The sequence below is a fragment of the Eumetopias jubatus genome, unplaced genomic scaffold (assembly GCF_037043125.1).
Source record: "Eumetopias jubatus isolate StellerSeaLion01/CBP00866 unplaced genomic scaffold, mEumJub1_p1.0 scaffold_15, whole genome shotgun sequence".
NCBI lineage: Eukaryota > Metazoa > Chordata > Mammalia > Carnivora > Otariidae > Eumetopias > Eumetopias jubatus.
In genome coordinates, this window is record NW_028274821.1 from 91349515 (window position 1) to 91365214 (window position 15700).

A 15700-nucleotide genomic window follows, 5' to 3' on the forward strand; every position below is an offset into this window, starting at 1 on the left:
ATCCACCAGGCCACATCTCGGGAAACATTCCATGTGGCGTGACAGGCACGCTGCCTGTGTCCTACGGGCTCCCTGCCCCGGGGTGTCGCTCCCCGAGCCCCCACATACCTTTGTGGTGTCTGAGTGTTTGCTCTGCAGTTGTTCCAGATACAACTCGTTGACCTCTCCAAGGACCAAGAGCTGCCGGTTCAAGAACTCCATCTGCTGCTGGACCGACTCACTGTTTGAGAGCTAACCAAAACACAGGGCGGGCAAAGTGAGGGTCCCCGTAGCCCACATCTGGCAGATGGGCATACACGGGGGCCTGCTAGCAACTCCGGGTTCCACTGCTAGGGGACAATAAACTCCCACGGTTTCAAATCCCCGAACACAACGGCTGGTGGGGAGGAAGGCGTCCAAAGGCAACGACAACGGACAGAAATGCACTTCAAAATGGTGCTGTGCAAAAGGGAAGCCGCGGAGATTTGCTACAACAAAGTGGCCACCCCCAGAACGCCTGCAGAGGACGGGCGTGTGTGACCATCACTGCAGGGACACAAGGTCCAGGGTTCAAGCCCAGGAAAATGCACTTGTTCGTAACTGAGCCGTACAGAGTGCGGTGAATCCCAAAAAGGGAGGGATCCTAGCTCAGGAGCTTTGTGTGAACAAACTTCCCATGTTTATGTAAATGAGGATTTAAGAAAGAGTGCCCTGGGTGCACCCACAGACCCGGGTGCAGGCTGGGTAGTTCTCCACTGCGGAACCTGTCCTGTGCATTGTGGATTGGGTAGCAGCACCCAGGCCCCCGCCCACTTGATGTCAGTAGCACCAAAACTGCCCCCACACATTGCCCCTTGTCCCCTGGGGGGTGGAGCGGGGAGGCCACCTCGCTCCGGGTTGGGAACCGCAGCTGGAGGCACACAGGTAACGCACTCGCCCGTCTGATGGAAGGACGTCAGCAAGAGGTGCGAGAAGAGGCCCAGCCTGGCCCGTTTCTTACCTTCTGGGACACCTGACTGAGCAGCAGCTCGGTGTGGCACACCTTGCTGTTGGCCTTCTTCAATTCCAGACGCAGCTCTGCGATCATGTTCCTGCAGTCCTCCAGCTTCGTCTGCACAAGGAGACATGCCGGGATGTTACACAGCAGCCCCCGCCAGGGCGCCAGACCGTCGGCCCACGGACAAGTGGGGAAGCCCAGCTTCTCAGTTGCTCTACTATTCTTGGGCCACTGGGATTTAGTTTCTTAGTTTTAAAAATTAAGTTAAGGCTGATTTCTGAGTTCCTGATTTGTTTAGCAAAAGAACAAGAAGATCTTACATCGGCTGTCCCCAAACTGTGCACCGAAGAGCCCCGGGGCTACACAGCCAACTCACAGGGGTGCCACGGGGAGATGTTAAGTTTTTGAGGGAAACGCAGTGACACCTGTCGGTCGTCATGTGAACTGCGAACTGGAGACGGTTTATATAGTGAGTGGCGGACGTGCTTGTGTGTGTGTGTGTGTGTGTGTGTGTGTGTGTGTGTGTGTGTGTGTGTGTGTGTGTGTGTGTGAGATATGTCGTTCTACAAAGCAGGGTTCGGGTGTTTGCTGGGATACAAATCACCATGTGAATACCAGTGTCAGTGTCCAATGTGACTCCAGTGAATACCAGTGTCAGTGTCCAACACCATGTGAATACCAGTGTCAGTGTCCAATGTGACTCCAGTGAATACCAGTGTCAGTGTCCAATGTGACTCCAAGGTCTGAGCTTCTCTGTGGTGCCCAACTGGGACACACACAGCACTGGTAAGTTATTGTGGTCGTTTAAAAACAAAACCTAAAAAAAACCTTAAATTTAGGTGTATTGTTTGCAAGCAGCTGCTGAGTTGTCGGACGTATACTAAGTGTTTAGATCTGCTTAATAAGCACAACCATCAGGTGTTTCTTTTGGCTGCAGACTGCCAGGGAAGTGACCGAACACCATGGAAGCTACACACAACCCGAGAGCTGGGGAACCTCTGCCCTACATGCGTCTGTGTGCCGCCGCGTCAGAGAGAAAAGCCCTTCATATCCCGCCGGGCTGAGCTAGGCGCTTTCATGCCCTCTCCCGGCTGCCCGGGCCTGGCACCCCCGCGCATACCTGCAGCTCCTGGCTCTGGTTGTAGAACTCCTCCCGGTCGTGCTGCAGCTGCCGGATCTGGCTGTGGAGCTGGGTCACCATCGTGTCTCGCTGCTCCTGCAGCTGGCTGCACCGGGCCTGCTCCTTCTGCACGCTAACCTTCCAGATCTGGATGTCCTTCTCTTGTAACTTCAACTGGTCTTTCTAGCGGAGACCAAAGACGTGATCATTTTAGCTGCCTTCCAATGCGGGTGGGGAGGTGCCAGTGTCACCCAGGCCGACAGCCACACGGCGTGAAGCTGTAACCGCAGGCGCCGCATCCGTCAGCTCATGACTGTCCAGCCTGACTGGCGGGCAAGGGTTACCAATTTCACAGCAGCACATGGGTCGTAAGCTGCTAGAAGAACTTTCCTCAGGCGCCAATTACTCCCAACACCTTCCCAAGTCCTAACCACCAGCGCTGGCATAAGACCTCTAATAAACGGTATCCATCCAGGTCACTAAAAATGAGGAACGTTTACTGGCTGCCTACCCAGACGCTGAGCAAGTGGTTATGTGACTTCTTTAGGCACCATGGTTAGAAAGTGGGTGCTGTTACTATTCATGTTTTACAGAACGGGTAACAGAGGCTGCAAGAGGCTAAGTTACTTTCCTAAGGTGAGAAGTGGCAGAGCCAAGGTTCAGCCTCCAGGTCTGACTGGCTTCTCCACCGTGCTACAAGATTTTTGCCATAAAATAGCTTCAGGAGAGCTGGTTTCGTATTTAGAGAAACAAAATAATGCCTCTGACTCTGTGATCATCATGGGCAATTACAAACACACACAAAAATCACTTGTCCCATGGTTTCCAAGGGCGGCAAGGCCATTCGGAGACCCGGCCAGTGCCATCAGCCGCAGAGACCAAGTGACCACCCCGAGCTGCAGTGGAGAGCAGAGCTAGGACTGAAAAACTGGGCCCCGGCTCAGTGGCTGCTCTTTACCAACAATCATGCTGACACCAAACAACAAACACCGAAATGCACCCTCCTGCAGCCTCCGCGACACTCACCATAGCAGCGTTGTGTTCCTCCAGCGCCGCCGCCCTGATCACCTTGCGGAGGAGCCGCCTGTTCCGGAGAGCATGCTGCTGCCTCTTAAAACGCTCATAGAGTAACTGGTTGTGCAGTAAAAGCAACTGGTTACGGAGGGTGCGGATCTCATCTGAGGGAGGAGAGCCTGATTTTAAAGCAGAGGGAGGGTGGCAGAGATGCCTTTTACAGATGGTTCCATCAAGACCCTCCCACGGTTAGCTAGCCTAAGAAACACAATTCTCTCAGAAACAAGCCACCACTCCTTCTGCAAACAGTCACCTGGGTCTCAGCAACGGTCATGCATCAGGAGAGGGGGAAGAGGACCGACTATCTAGCTCTCCTTTAAAGGAGCACAAAAGGCTAGAATGTAGGAGGGCTCCTGAGAGCTTCACGGACTTTTCCCACAGACCCAAACCATATGCCCAGTTAGTCAAGGCTCCTCTCTTCCCTCCTATGCTGTGTCCTCCCCCAGGCACAGCCCCAGCCACCGACCTCGTGGCGTCTTTTCTAAGAAAGCCCAGCACGAGGTCAGTGCTTTCTGCGTTTTCAGCCTCGGGCACCTGCTATATGCCACTTTTCAAAAGTAGAAAATCCTGGCTTTGCAACATTTGAGATATTAGGGGCCAAGCAGACTCTGGCTAGAGCAGCAGCAAATGGGGAACCTGTTCCTACAGGGCACGCCTCCTTCGAGGACAGAAAAGGTGACAAGCACGCAGGATCCACACGGGCCGGTCTGGAGCACAAGTAACAACTTTACCTCCAAAGTGGGTCCAGTCAACAGACTTGCTGGGTAAAGACAACCTAGGAAGAAAGGTTTGGGGGAACAAAGTTACCAAGCTTGCCTGGACAACCTTCTCTGGACTGTGCATTGCCGCAAGGCCAGATCACTTCCTTGCGGTCAAAAGCAGCAACTGTGTAAGAAAGTTTCAATCCCCAGGTCCACGGGGAATTAGAGGAGGCAATGCGCATCGGACGGAGGGCCGGCACCCCCACCGAGCATGACCAAGTCTTCAGGGTGCGGATGCCCTCCCTCAGAGCTCGCGCCGGGGCCAATCTTTGCTCGGCTCACCAAGGCGACGGAGTGATCAACAGACTGCCAGCTATTTTCAACCCTCTGCACCGAAATACATGGGGGGTAGCCAAGCTTAAGGAAAAAGGAGGTAATGTACCTGAGCCCGTTATACCAAATCTCAAAGAGAGAAATCTCTGTCAAATTCCACCTGAGGTTATTACGTTGAAGAAAAATTAAAACCAAGGCCTTATTTAGCAAGAGCCGAGGATTCAAGCTCAGGAACTGGTGATGCCCTTGCCCCCCTCCTAGAGAACCAGTGAAAAGGGCAGGAGTAGAAGGGTTGGAACAGCAGCTCAGACAGGCCTCTCAGAGGCAATCCTGTGTGCAAGTGCAGGCATGGAGGGTGGGCAGGCCCCCCGGATTGCCCTGAAATGCTGCTGACTTTACTTTCCATCTGATGAGCCATGTTACCTAAACAGAAAAAACAAACCTGCAGGTGGAGAAGGACACACTGGGACAGAGACTCCTAGGTCCCCTGAGTACCAGAGCCTCACCCTCACGTTCTCGGGGCACGGGTGAGCACGCCTGAGTGCCCTGGCAGGACAGCGCCAGGGACTGGCGGCCCAGTGCAGACATGGCACAGCCCCACACGCGTGCAAAGGTAACGACTGGAAGGACAGAGGGAAGCCCCCCGCCCCCCTGAGTGGAGAACGAGTCCCCTGCACCTGCCAGACTTCACCCTGAGGGAATGTTGAGGGAAGAGACGTGGCGGCAGGGCCTTACTTGTTCAGCTCCTTGCTGTGCGCATCTGCGCCCTGCTGGATCAGTCTATCCAGGACTTCCGCGGGGGAGGTTGAGGGCGGATAGTCTTCTTCTGCATTTCCTTTTGCTTTCTTTAACAGTTCCTTGGTCTTCTTGCTGACAAAATGATGGGCGGTCTTTGGCAATGCCACCTCAAAAAGATGATCATAAGGGGGAGGCTGCCCACTTCCATACCCCACTCCCCTCTGAGGTGGAATTTTACAAGGGCTGGGAGTGAGGATGTTGGTCTCCAGCGAAGTCTGGTGCTCCCTGTTCCCAGCAGGGCTTTCGTCGGCGCCTCCACAGGGTGGGTCTATGGGAGTAAAGGCTTGCTTTGGTGTGTCAGGCCCAAGCTTGTCCAGGGAGGAGTTTAAAGGCTCGGGGTTCACATTGGCACCCTGAGCACCAGAGGTGGCCGAATGGTTCTTGCGAGGACAGCCCGGAAGACTGTCCCGGTAGAAGGGAGAGTCAAAGCCTCCTCGAGGAACCAGGGGCTCGGTGTCGGCCGTCGTGATCTCGGAGAGTTCTTTAGATATCGCCGCTGAGAGGAGGGAGGGAGACAAGAGACACCACTGTAAACAGGCCATCTGGGTAAGGCCGGGCCGTGCGGGGCTGTGTGCTGCCAAGGGCCACCCCTTTCCCTGCACAGGACCCAGAATAAAACTCCCACCTCCCTCCCCCAAGAGGAGAAAAACCAAGCGAGCCTGGGAGTGTTGACGCTAAATCCCGGCTTCAGGACACAGTGAGAGCTTTTCCATCTCGCAGCAATCTTGTACAAGCCCGGAATCCCACACACTACCTTCTTCTCTAGCTTTCTCAACGCTATCTTCTTCAGAGGCCAGGTCCCCTAAAAACCCTGGAAGGTCACTTAGAGTGACAGAACCTTTGCTGCCAGGTAGCTCTTCTAAAGAGAAACAAAGACAATTCAAGTCAAAGAACTACACAGGTAACCCCCACAACTGTGAAACCACTTGCCCCGCGGTGATGACATCCATAACGGTTCTTCCTGCCGAGTGAAGGGAGGAGGCTAGAAACGGCTCTCCCCTGGAGCAACCCCAGAAAGCGAGGCTACCACAAGGAGTCTAAGCAAAGGGACCAAAAACCATAATCCCACAAAAAATAAAATCCTCCATTCTTAACATCTCAGAGATCAGATAAACACCACAGTCTGACCAGCTCAAAACACAGGTAACAGGTACTTCACTGCAATCGCTTAAAAGCTTTTTTTGATGTTATTATTAGGTTGGTTTTTAGAATTAATTACTCCTCATTATATCTGGGCTTCATCGTTTTGTGGTGGTCCTGAATTTTCTTATTTGCACACATAACCCAAGTGGAGACAAGCAAGGTCTAGGGTTACCCAGAGACTTTACCTAATCCTCTGTCGTTTGGAAGATGGTGCTGTCTGTGTAGACAGGGCCTTGCTGAATCTGTTTTCTCTTCCTGAAAAGATAGTACCATTTACGTCACAAGGCAGAATATTGTGTACGCATTCTCTTGTGTAAGAGACATATCCTAAAAATCTAAAACTTTAACATTATAAAGGAGTTTAAAGTTCAGCTCAGTGGTTCTCAAACTGTTTGGTCTCAGGGTGCCTTCTTAGTCTTAAAAACCGAGAGTCCCCTGAGCTTTTATTTATGTGGTTCTAACTACTGATAGTTACATTAGAAATCAAAACAAACGTTTTAAAAATATTTACCAATTCACTTAAAAATAACAAACCCATTATCCATAAATATAAGTGATATATATTCTTATGAAAAATAACTACAGTTCCCAAGACAATAAAAACAAATTTAGTGAGAAGAGTGGAATTGTTCTACATTTGTGCCAGCTCTTCCGTGTCTGGCCTAATGGAAGAACGCTGGATGCTCAGCTCTGCCTCTGCACTCAGTCAGTTGCAATATGTTATTTTGGCTAAAGTATATGAAGGAACTTCTGAGCCCCAGTGTCAAGTAGTTTAAAAAAGACTTAATCTTTGACGACTTGACAAGGAGTCATTTCTTAGAGGTTATAGTGTGGAATCTGAAACCAGGACATTTCACCTTTCATGCTGCGTTCAAGACCGCTGGTGTACTCTGTGCTCTGAATGCACCTTTCACCTACGGCGGCTCTGGAACATCGCACACTGGACATTTAGAAGATCCTGGCCAGCCACGTTGGGCAGGGCTTCCCAGTGTGGAAATACTCACCACATGACATCAAAAACTCGATTATTCAACAAGCTCCCCAGGACTTTTCAACCTCTTCATAAAAGTCTCGGGGACACTATCAAGCTCACAGTGACGGAGATTGGGTTTTTCATATTCTAATTTCACCTGAAACCTGAATTTTACCATCAGCAGCAAACACCGTCCGTTGTTTGTTTTGAAGTGACAGCTGGTCATGTAAGCAGTAGCCTGCCCCATACCCGGGTCTAAATAAGCATCGTTTGTCAGTCAGTTGTTCCTTCACGAAAAATGCAGCTGGTCTAGCAATCAACTCAAGTCATGGCACAAAGGTTTGTGATGGATCCCCTACTTTAGCTCAAAGAATATTAAGCATGTATGTTCTCAAGGGTCGCAATAGAATAAAATGAATCATTTTTACTGTTTTCCACGGAACACTCTTAAGGTACCGGTGTTTTGGGCTTTTTATCTTTCATCCTTTTAAACTGAAGACACACGTCAAGGAAGAAGGCGATGCGCCCCGGGCAATTTGGCGCCGGCCCTGATTTGCGCTGGGGGCCAGCCCTTCTCCGCCACACTGCTCTGCACCATAAGAGCAAACGCCAACGTGGTCAGGAGGGCAAAGAGGTTAGTATTACTATGAAAGCGGTCAAGCTCCTGGGTCCCCAGAAAGGCTTCTGGAGCCCCAGGGGTAAGCAGATAACACTGTGAGAGCTGCTGGCTAGTCTATTATCAGTTGCCCTGCTCCAAACCCATCACATCTCAGGTCCAAATTCCATCTGACATAACAAGCTTCCTTCCCCAAGTGAGGCCACACACGGGTCACTATGCTGGGGCAGAGGGAGCGCAGACATGCCTGCACATACCTTCTTGGGGGGTGTGGCTGTGGCGTGCCGGAGGGCAATGTGCACGTAGTCGTCCGAGTGGCAGAGTGGGGCGGGAGGAGGAGACGTTGCTGGGGTTCCCATAGGAGTTCCTTTTCCACCTGCTCACAGGCAAGGACAACATATACACCATCACCAAGCAAGCCTATTAAAAAACTCTGAATTTTTTCAGCCTGCCTGGGACAATGAAGAAAGCTGCTAGAGTGAACTTTCTAGGGAGCTTGAGCCATCTTTTTTGGAGGGGGGGGTTTAGAACTTCCTAGGTTCTAAAAACCCCAGGGTTTTGCATGAAGTGTTGAAAACAGGTTGACTACTGTAAGCAGCCCCAAACTCACTGTTGGATCTAAGAGACAGTTCCTTGTCATACACATCAGGCCCAGACCAACCAACTGAATCCCACCTCAGACATACATACCAGTTGTACCAAAGACTTTACTGTAAGGGTGTGACAGATCAGGTGGGACATTTCCAGGAGAAGTTGGAGGAGTGGTCATACCACAAACCATAGATGGGCTCCAAAGAGTAGCCTGGGAAGTTAATAAGGCATGTCAGCAATAAGAAATTAACACCAAATCATCCCCAAGGCTTATATTCATGAGCGAATGGAAAAAGGTATATTAAAACTTTATAATGAGGCAAGATGCATTTTGTAAATCTAGACTCCAAGAGAAACCCAAGTGGCAATAGTAACTAACCTTCCTAATACCATGTACCCTTAAAAACCACTCCTAAATTGAGCAGTGTAAGATTTTCCCAACCGTATGCTAAATCCCAACCCAAACAGCTTCACCAGCAAGCAGGAAAGCGAGCAGGCACACTCTTTAACACCATACTTGTGGCGGCTCAGTCAACAGCCGTGTCGATGGGGGACTCAGAGTCTGAGGTGGCTGCCCGGGCATGTTTAACAACATCAGCCAAGAGCTGGAATAAGGGGTCGAGGTAGCACTCCCTAAAATGAAAGGGAAAGAGCACGTGAGATTAGTGTGTGATTTTAGATTATTCTGGAAAAAAAAAAAATTATGGCCCTCTAAACCGTTCGATAATGTTCATATTATCAAATTATCGATGTCAGGGAACTCTTGACATCCCAGGGACAAAGTAACATTTGAATGGCTCTTTAAATGCTCTTTGGAAATAGTTCAGTAAGGTTGTTTTTTTGTTTTGTTTTTAAGATTTTATTTATTTATTTTGGGGGGGAGGGGCAGAGTGGGAAGGAGAGGAAGAGAGAAAGAATCTCAAGCAGACTCCCACTGAGTGTGGAACCCAACTCACGGCTCAATCCCAGGACCCTGAGATCACAACCTGAGCCTAAATCAAGTCAAACACTCAACTGACTAAGCCACTCAGGCTCCCCAAGTTCAGTAAGATTTAATGTCAAGTTAAGCTTCAGAATAACTTGAAACAGCCCGGCCTGGATGACACCTCTAATGGGTACTACCTACAGATAAGCCCGCCTTTTCCAGAAACCAATTCTAAATTGTCCAGACTCAAACTGTATCAGTGAGTACTACAGCCTGGAGGCCCCACTGCAAGCACCTAAAACATAGAAAGACTCGGATGGGGTGCTGCCGGGAAGTTGAATCCTCAAGTCCATATTCCTTTTTCTGTGTTAAAAACCCACCCCCAAGTCCGCTGGCATACTGTCGGGTAGGCTCTGAATTAAACTTGAAAGAGGGGTTAATCAGGAGAAACTGGAGGCAAATTCTAATTTCCAATATTTGGCAAATAGTTCCTAGGAGCGACAGTGAGTCTTATCCCAGGAAAAGAAAATAAAGTTGACATAAATGAGCCATGCTTTCCAGAGACGAAGCTGGGAAGCAGGTAAGTGCTGAGGTCACTCTTACCACAGCTATTCTGCGTGTCAACATAAGGGCTGGCGGCCACATCGGCCGCACGATGAGGAAAGCGCGCGGACACCTGCGGGGACACGGAGTCGCCGTCTTCGTACGAGGCTTCTGCGGGGTCCAGAGAGATTTTGGCACACTCTATTACAACATCATGTGTTTCTAATCTCTTCCACCTGGAAGAGGCAACGATAATTAAGAAAGGCAAGTTGGAATCCATTTACTCAAACAACCAAACCCTTAAGAATGCTAACGCAAAGCCAGGCATGGAACTAGGATTAGCGAAGGACAAGGCAGAACCCTGCCAGCCCAAGTATTAAACAGTACTGGTATATTAAGAATCAGCCATTCATTTTACAAACCTCTACCTTCCCTGTCTAAAATGGTCATATCAGGTTATCAGAAACTAACCTGAACTGAAAATGTCATCAACAAATGACTGGGCATAGCCTCAAAAGGGCACAAACTACACCAAGCAGTCACCAGGGGGACTTCTCCCTCAGAACAAAGGTTATCAAAGAACAGGGAGACCTGGAAAATGTCGGGTAGCTGAGGTGGATTTATAGTCTATCAGAGCCTAGGGGCTTCTAATCCATCTCTAGACAGGAAATATGGCGCAGAAAGACTCAAACCTAGAGAAAGCCCACAAGGACATTTTTTAAATCAGCCAAAGATTCCTGTCATATGATCCACAGTTCCACTTCTAAGATTTAGCCTGTGGAAATCGACATACGTCAAGACAGACAACAATGCTCAGCACAGCTTGTCACAGAAAAAAAGAAATAACCCAAAGTCACACCAAAGGGATATATTCTATAGAAGAAAAATTGTTACACCATCATGAAAAAGCATGCTCTCAGCAGGTCACTGGTTGCCAAGTGTCAGGAAGGAGACTGACCACAAAGGACAGAGAGGAACCTTGTGGGCAGTGATACATTCTTTATCATGAGTGTGACTTTTGTCAAAACTCAACAACACTGATGAATCTTATTGTATGTCAACTATATCTTCCTAAGCTGATTTTAAAAAATCATGTTTTCAAAGATTCAGTGATGTAAGATGGTCAGGGTATGAGCTTCAATGAATAAAGGATTCGAAACTACTCAGAGATATGCCCACAGAGAGAGATGACGACACTGAGTGTTCAAATTAAAAGAACTGAAGTTATGGGTGATGTTCTTTTCCTTTCTAGTATTTGCCAAATGTTCTACAAAAGCCCTAGTAATTAATACAGCATGCACCTGCTCAAGTATAAACTTTTGAGACAACATAATTTCGCTATCCAGGTTTCTAAGTAAGTAGGAATCTAGCAAGACTCTCATCTTCATGTTCCAAATTTCACAGAAAAACAGCCCAGGACTAAGGGCATGCCATGGGTTTACCCCAACAAAACATCTACTCCTCCACAACTGTTCTAGAAAACTCATCATTCAATCTGAGATATTGAAAATATGATATCAAATACAGAACAAGAGAGTCCTCGAGCATGGGCAGCATTCCTAAGGGAAAAGCCTTTTGACATCAGCACCGCACCTCTGGTCTGCATGGGTGCTCACTGCCTGGGGTACCTGTGTGTGTTAAGGGCGGTAGCCTCCCCAAGTATTCTCGACACAACCAGCAAGGGATGAAGTGAGAGCAAGGGTCAGGATGCTTATGTACCCACAGGAGCAACGCTTTTAGAGAATAAAGTGAAACTCACAATACAGTAGCAATACATTAAATGTCTGATTTATATGCACTTTTTTACGCTATTTCCTTGATTCTTAAAAGGACTTTTCCCATTTAATGTCTCTGAAACTGGGAAGTCATATCTAATCAGGTGTGTGTGTTAGTTTTTGTGGCATTTTTTTCTTTCTCAGACGGACATAAAATAGAAGTACTCCATGGCATCTTGCATTTAATGAAATACGGTAGTTTAAAAAGTCAATTGAAAGGTCCCTCCCATGCCATTCCCCTCAACCACTTTGGCAGCTGCTTCCGATCTGTTGGCTGAACTGGTACCCTGCCTGCATATTTTTAAAGAATACGCCCTACGCTCTGAATTTCCAGATACACAGATTGTACCCATCATCTACTGACTTCTATTACAGTCAGTGAGGATGCAGGCCACTTCCGTATATCCTTCTCCCTCCTCCCTGATGCTCTCAACAGACGTGTATCATAGATTCATTTTCTTCAAAATCAGTTTTCAATGATTATTAGGACTATGCAAATACTATGCATGACTGAGCCAGAGTGTACTACAAGATTTCCTTTTCTGTTAGATTTAGTTTGTCCTGGAGTTTGGATTTTTGTTTCTTTTCCTCAGTCCTCTGTGTTTCTATTATAATTCTTCCTAAACTTACCCTAACAGCTCTGAAACAATGCCTGATATAATTTTTACATAACGATATGCAAATAAGCTACTGGAATTATTCCTCCCCCACCCCCCACTAGCTCCCTTCTGGAGCCTTCTCTCTTCCACTTCTGTCGAGACTGGTTTGTTCTGAGGGCTGCTGTGCAGTGTTACCTTAAGACTTCCCGTGACCATGATCCTAAGTCAAGTCCCCTTGTTTCCTGGACTCTGTCTCACCAGATTCCACTCTCATTTTGATGGAACACATGCCTCAGTAGTTAGATGAGCAGGGGTCCATGAGAGGTAAATGTGAGTCCTTGCATATTTAAAACTGTCACACTTGACAGGCAGTTTGGCTGGGTCTAGAATTCTATGTTGAAGACCTTTTTGTCTCAATCAGTTTCAGAAGCTAATACCATTCTGACCTGGTTCTTATTAAGCATTTTGGTCTTCTCTCTCTGAAAGGTTTATCCCTGGTGTTTTGAGATTCACCACACTGAGACTTGGTAGCATTCTCTCTCACTGACAGAAGCTCGGCGCCAGGTGAGACCCTTCAATCTGGAAACACGTGTCCTTCAATCCTCCCATTGTTATATTTCTTTGTATTTTTCACACTTATACTGGAAATTTTCTTCTATTATGTCTTTTACAATTTCTTCCCCCAAGAAAGTCTTCTCCTCTCTTTCTAAAGCTCTTTTTTCTTGGATGTTGGACTTCCTGTATTTTAAGTTTCTTATCACTCTGCCCAGAATACTCATCTCTATCCTTTGATTCTGCTTTCTGAGATAGTCTTAACTTTATCTTCCAGTTCTTTTGTTAAAGTCTTGACTTCAGCTCTCATTTTTCATTTTCAAGGCTTTTGTCTCTGAATGTTCCCCCCCATGGCACTGTGACCTCTACATGTGCTCAAATGCCCCATTTCAGTGGCTACTACAGATACTTTCCTCCTCTCTCTGTATTATCAGTTTCTTTCTAACTCCATTTTCTCTTTATGTTGGTCTTTTTTTTTTTTTAAGATTTTTATTTATTTATTTGACAGAGAGAGAGACACAGTGAGAGAGGGGACACAAGCAGGGGGAGTGAGAGAGGGAGAAGCAGGCTTCCCGCTGAGCAGGGAGCCCAACGTGGGACTCAATCCCAGGACCCTGGGATCACAGCCTGAGCCGAAGGTAGATGCTTAATGACTGAGCCACCCAGGCGCCCCCCGCTTTTTTTTAAAGCTTTTATTTATTTGAGGGAGAGAGAGCAAGCACACAAGTTGGGGTGGGGGGGAAGACAGAGGGAGAAGCAGACTCTCCGCTGACAGGGAGCCCAACGTGGGGCTCGATCCCAGGACCCTGGGATCATGACCTGAGCCGAAGGCAGGCGCTTAACTGAGCCACCCAGGCGCCCCTATGTTGGTCTCTTGTCTTTTGTGTTAGAGCTTTCTTCAAAAGCCAGATGACCCCTGCCTACCCATGGGAAGCGAGGCTCTCTAAGCTGGCCTGGGAGACTTCCAAGTTAGTCTGACAGACTGAACATAGGCATCCAATTGTATAACCTCCCAAATCCACCAAATCTACAGTATGGACTCGTTTGTTTTTAAATATAAACCTATGAAAAGGAGAAGAATGGGGGAAGACAGATCGGCACTGCAGGCTCCTGAAACTAGAAAGCAGACAGGCCAGAGGCAACCTATGTAGCAAATCCAAGAACGCAGAATCCTAAGCTCCCATTGTTTCAAAGCTAAAAGTCACCCTGACTTATACAGCAGAATCCTTAAAAAGCTAAAGAATTTTCGCACCTCAAGTGCTTCTGGAACTGTAGATGAGCAACAGGTAGATGAGGATGGCTAGCCTGGGGAAGACAGGGGGAAAACTATTTGAGGGTCAGAGTCCCAGGGTCTCCTCCCCGACTCTATGCTCCCAGGCAGCAGAAATCTGGGCTATTCTCTGGAAAGAGTAAAACAGATTTTCGGGACCGAGCTACTCCAGAAATAGTTGAGGATATGAGTACCATTCAAGCAAGGGATTTAAGTGAGCATGTACATTCTGAATGCCAAGACCACTAACCTCTCTCACCACTAGCCTCTTCCCTCCAGCAGCAGCCAGACCCTCCCCAGACTAGCGATTAGAAGATCCTTCTCTACAAAACCTGACACGATAGGAGGAACACGATACTGACATCAGGATCTCCAACAGACGTTCAGACCCGTGGGCACGCACGTGCATGCGCACACACACACACACACACGGCAAGCTCAGAGGCGACAAGTCCCACCCCTGTGAAGAAAGCTTTTTGGTCTCCCTACCCAGACACAAGCAGATATCAGATCTTTGCAGAAAGCCTAGAAGACTTCAAAAGAACAGCAGTCCATGGATTACATGGGGAACAAACGGCTCTCAGCATTCTTGAGGATGTGAGAGGTTGCACCCATGAAACCCCAAACAAGCTACTACAAGAAGGAGCATTCAGAGACCTATAAAATACTCTTAGATGCTAAGAACATGGCTCTAGGAGGGAAACTTACAACAGGATTAAAAGCTAAAGATGAGGAGACCTTCAGAAAGAACAAAAGAGTAGAGAGAAAAAACAGAAGAGCAAAGAAAAGCAGAGGACACTCTAGGAGGTCCCCATCTACATACCAGCAATTCCAGAAAGACAGACAGACACAATGGAAGGAAGGAAATCAAACACGAGATAACTAAAGAAAATTTCCTAGAGCCTGAAGATAAGAGTTTCCAGATTAAAGAAGAACAGATTCTGACTAGGCAATGTCGGAATAAGAGGAGAATGAAGAGAGGGCTCTACGGCTCCCGTAGAGAAAAACAGGGCAAGTACAGACATGCGAAATGAGAAGAGCTTTGGATTTCAACAGCAACATTGGCAGCAAGATGCCTTGGCACAACGTCTTCAGGCTGCAGAATGAGGGGGACCGGAAGTCTGTACCCAGCCACATAACTGCTTCCTTTCTCTGAGAGCTACTAGAGGGTACACTCCACACAAACAAAAGCAAACCCAGAAAAGAGACAGGAGACACAGGGAATGGGCAGTCCTGCACAGGAGAGATGCAGAAGACCACCGTGCACAAGGCACAGATCCGACAGGCAGGCCAAGAGACAGGCACATGGCAGGCTGTCACACTCGTCCCCACTGCCACCGCACTATCTTTTTTATTTTTTTTTAAAGATTTTTATTCATTCATTTATTCGAGAGAGAGAGAAACAGCACGAGAGGGGAGAGGGTCAGAGGGAGAAGCAGGCTCCCCGCTAAGCCGGGAGCCTGATGTGGGTCTCAATCCCAGGACTCCGGGATCATGACCCAAGCCAAAGGCAGTCGCTTAACCAACTGAGCCTCCCAGCCTCCCCACCGCACTATCTTCTTAACGGAGGGATGCAGTGTGCAGGTGATCCCAGCCCGGACAGGTTGTCTGTACTTAGTCTGTCCTGAGTAAGCACTGATGAAGGCCCTACTCTCCCTTCTCCGCCTGGATCAGCTCCACAGATGGAAGCTGCTCTGACCTGCTCCTGGAA

The 15700-nt window shown here is 48.3% G+C and overlaps 1 protein-coding gene across 5 annotated transcripts in view; it reads right to left on the bottom strand.

Moving 5' to 3' along the window:
• Positions 1 to 15700, bottom strand: part of TSC1 (TSC complex subunit 1) — a 49885-nt gene that overhangs the window by 9362 nt on the left and 24823 nt on the right. For 4 of the 5 annotated variants that reach the window (XM_028090516.2, XM_028090518.2, XM_028090515.2 and 1 more), the window contains 12 exons: positions 9854 to 10029; positions 8843 to 8958; positions 8425 to 8536; positions 7992 to 8110; positions 6331 to 6400; positions 5757 to 5861; positions 4940 to 5498; positions 3902 to 3945; positions 3123 to 3289; positions 2097 to 2279; positions 980 to 1090; positions 109 to 231 (listed from right to left, as the gene is read on the bottom strand). In XM_028090516.2, the coding sequence (XP_027946317.1) occupies positions 109 to 231; positions 980 to 1090; positions 2097 to 2279; positions 3123 to 3289; positions 3902 to 3945; positions 4940 to 5498; positions 5757 to 5861; positions 6331 to 6400; positions 7992 to 8110; positions 8425 to 8536; positions 8843 to 8958; positions 9854 to 10029 (1885 nt within the window). The remainder of the gene's footprint in view (positions 1 to 108; positions 232 to 979; positions 1091 to 2096; positions 2280 to 3122; positions 3290 to 3901; positions 3946 to 4939; positions 5499 to 5756; positions 5862 to 6330; positions 6401 to 7991; positions 8111 to 8424; positions 8537 to 8842; positions 8959 to 9853; positions 10030 to 15700) is intronic. The other variant, XM_028090517.2, reaches the window with a different exon arrangement.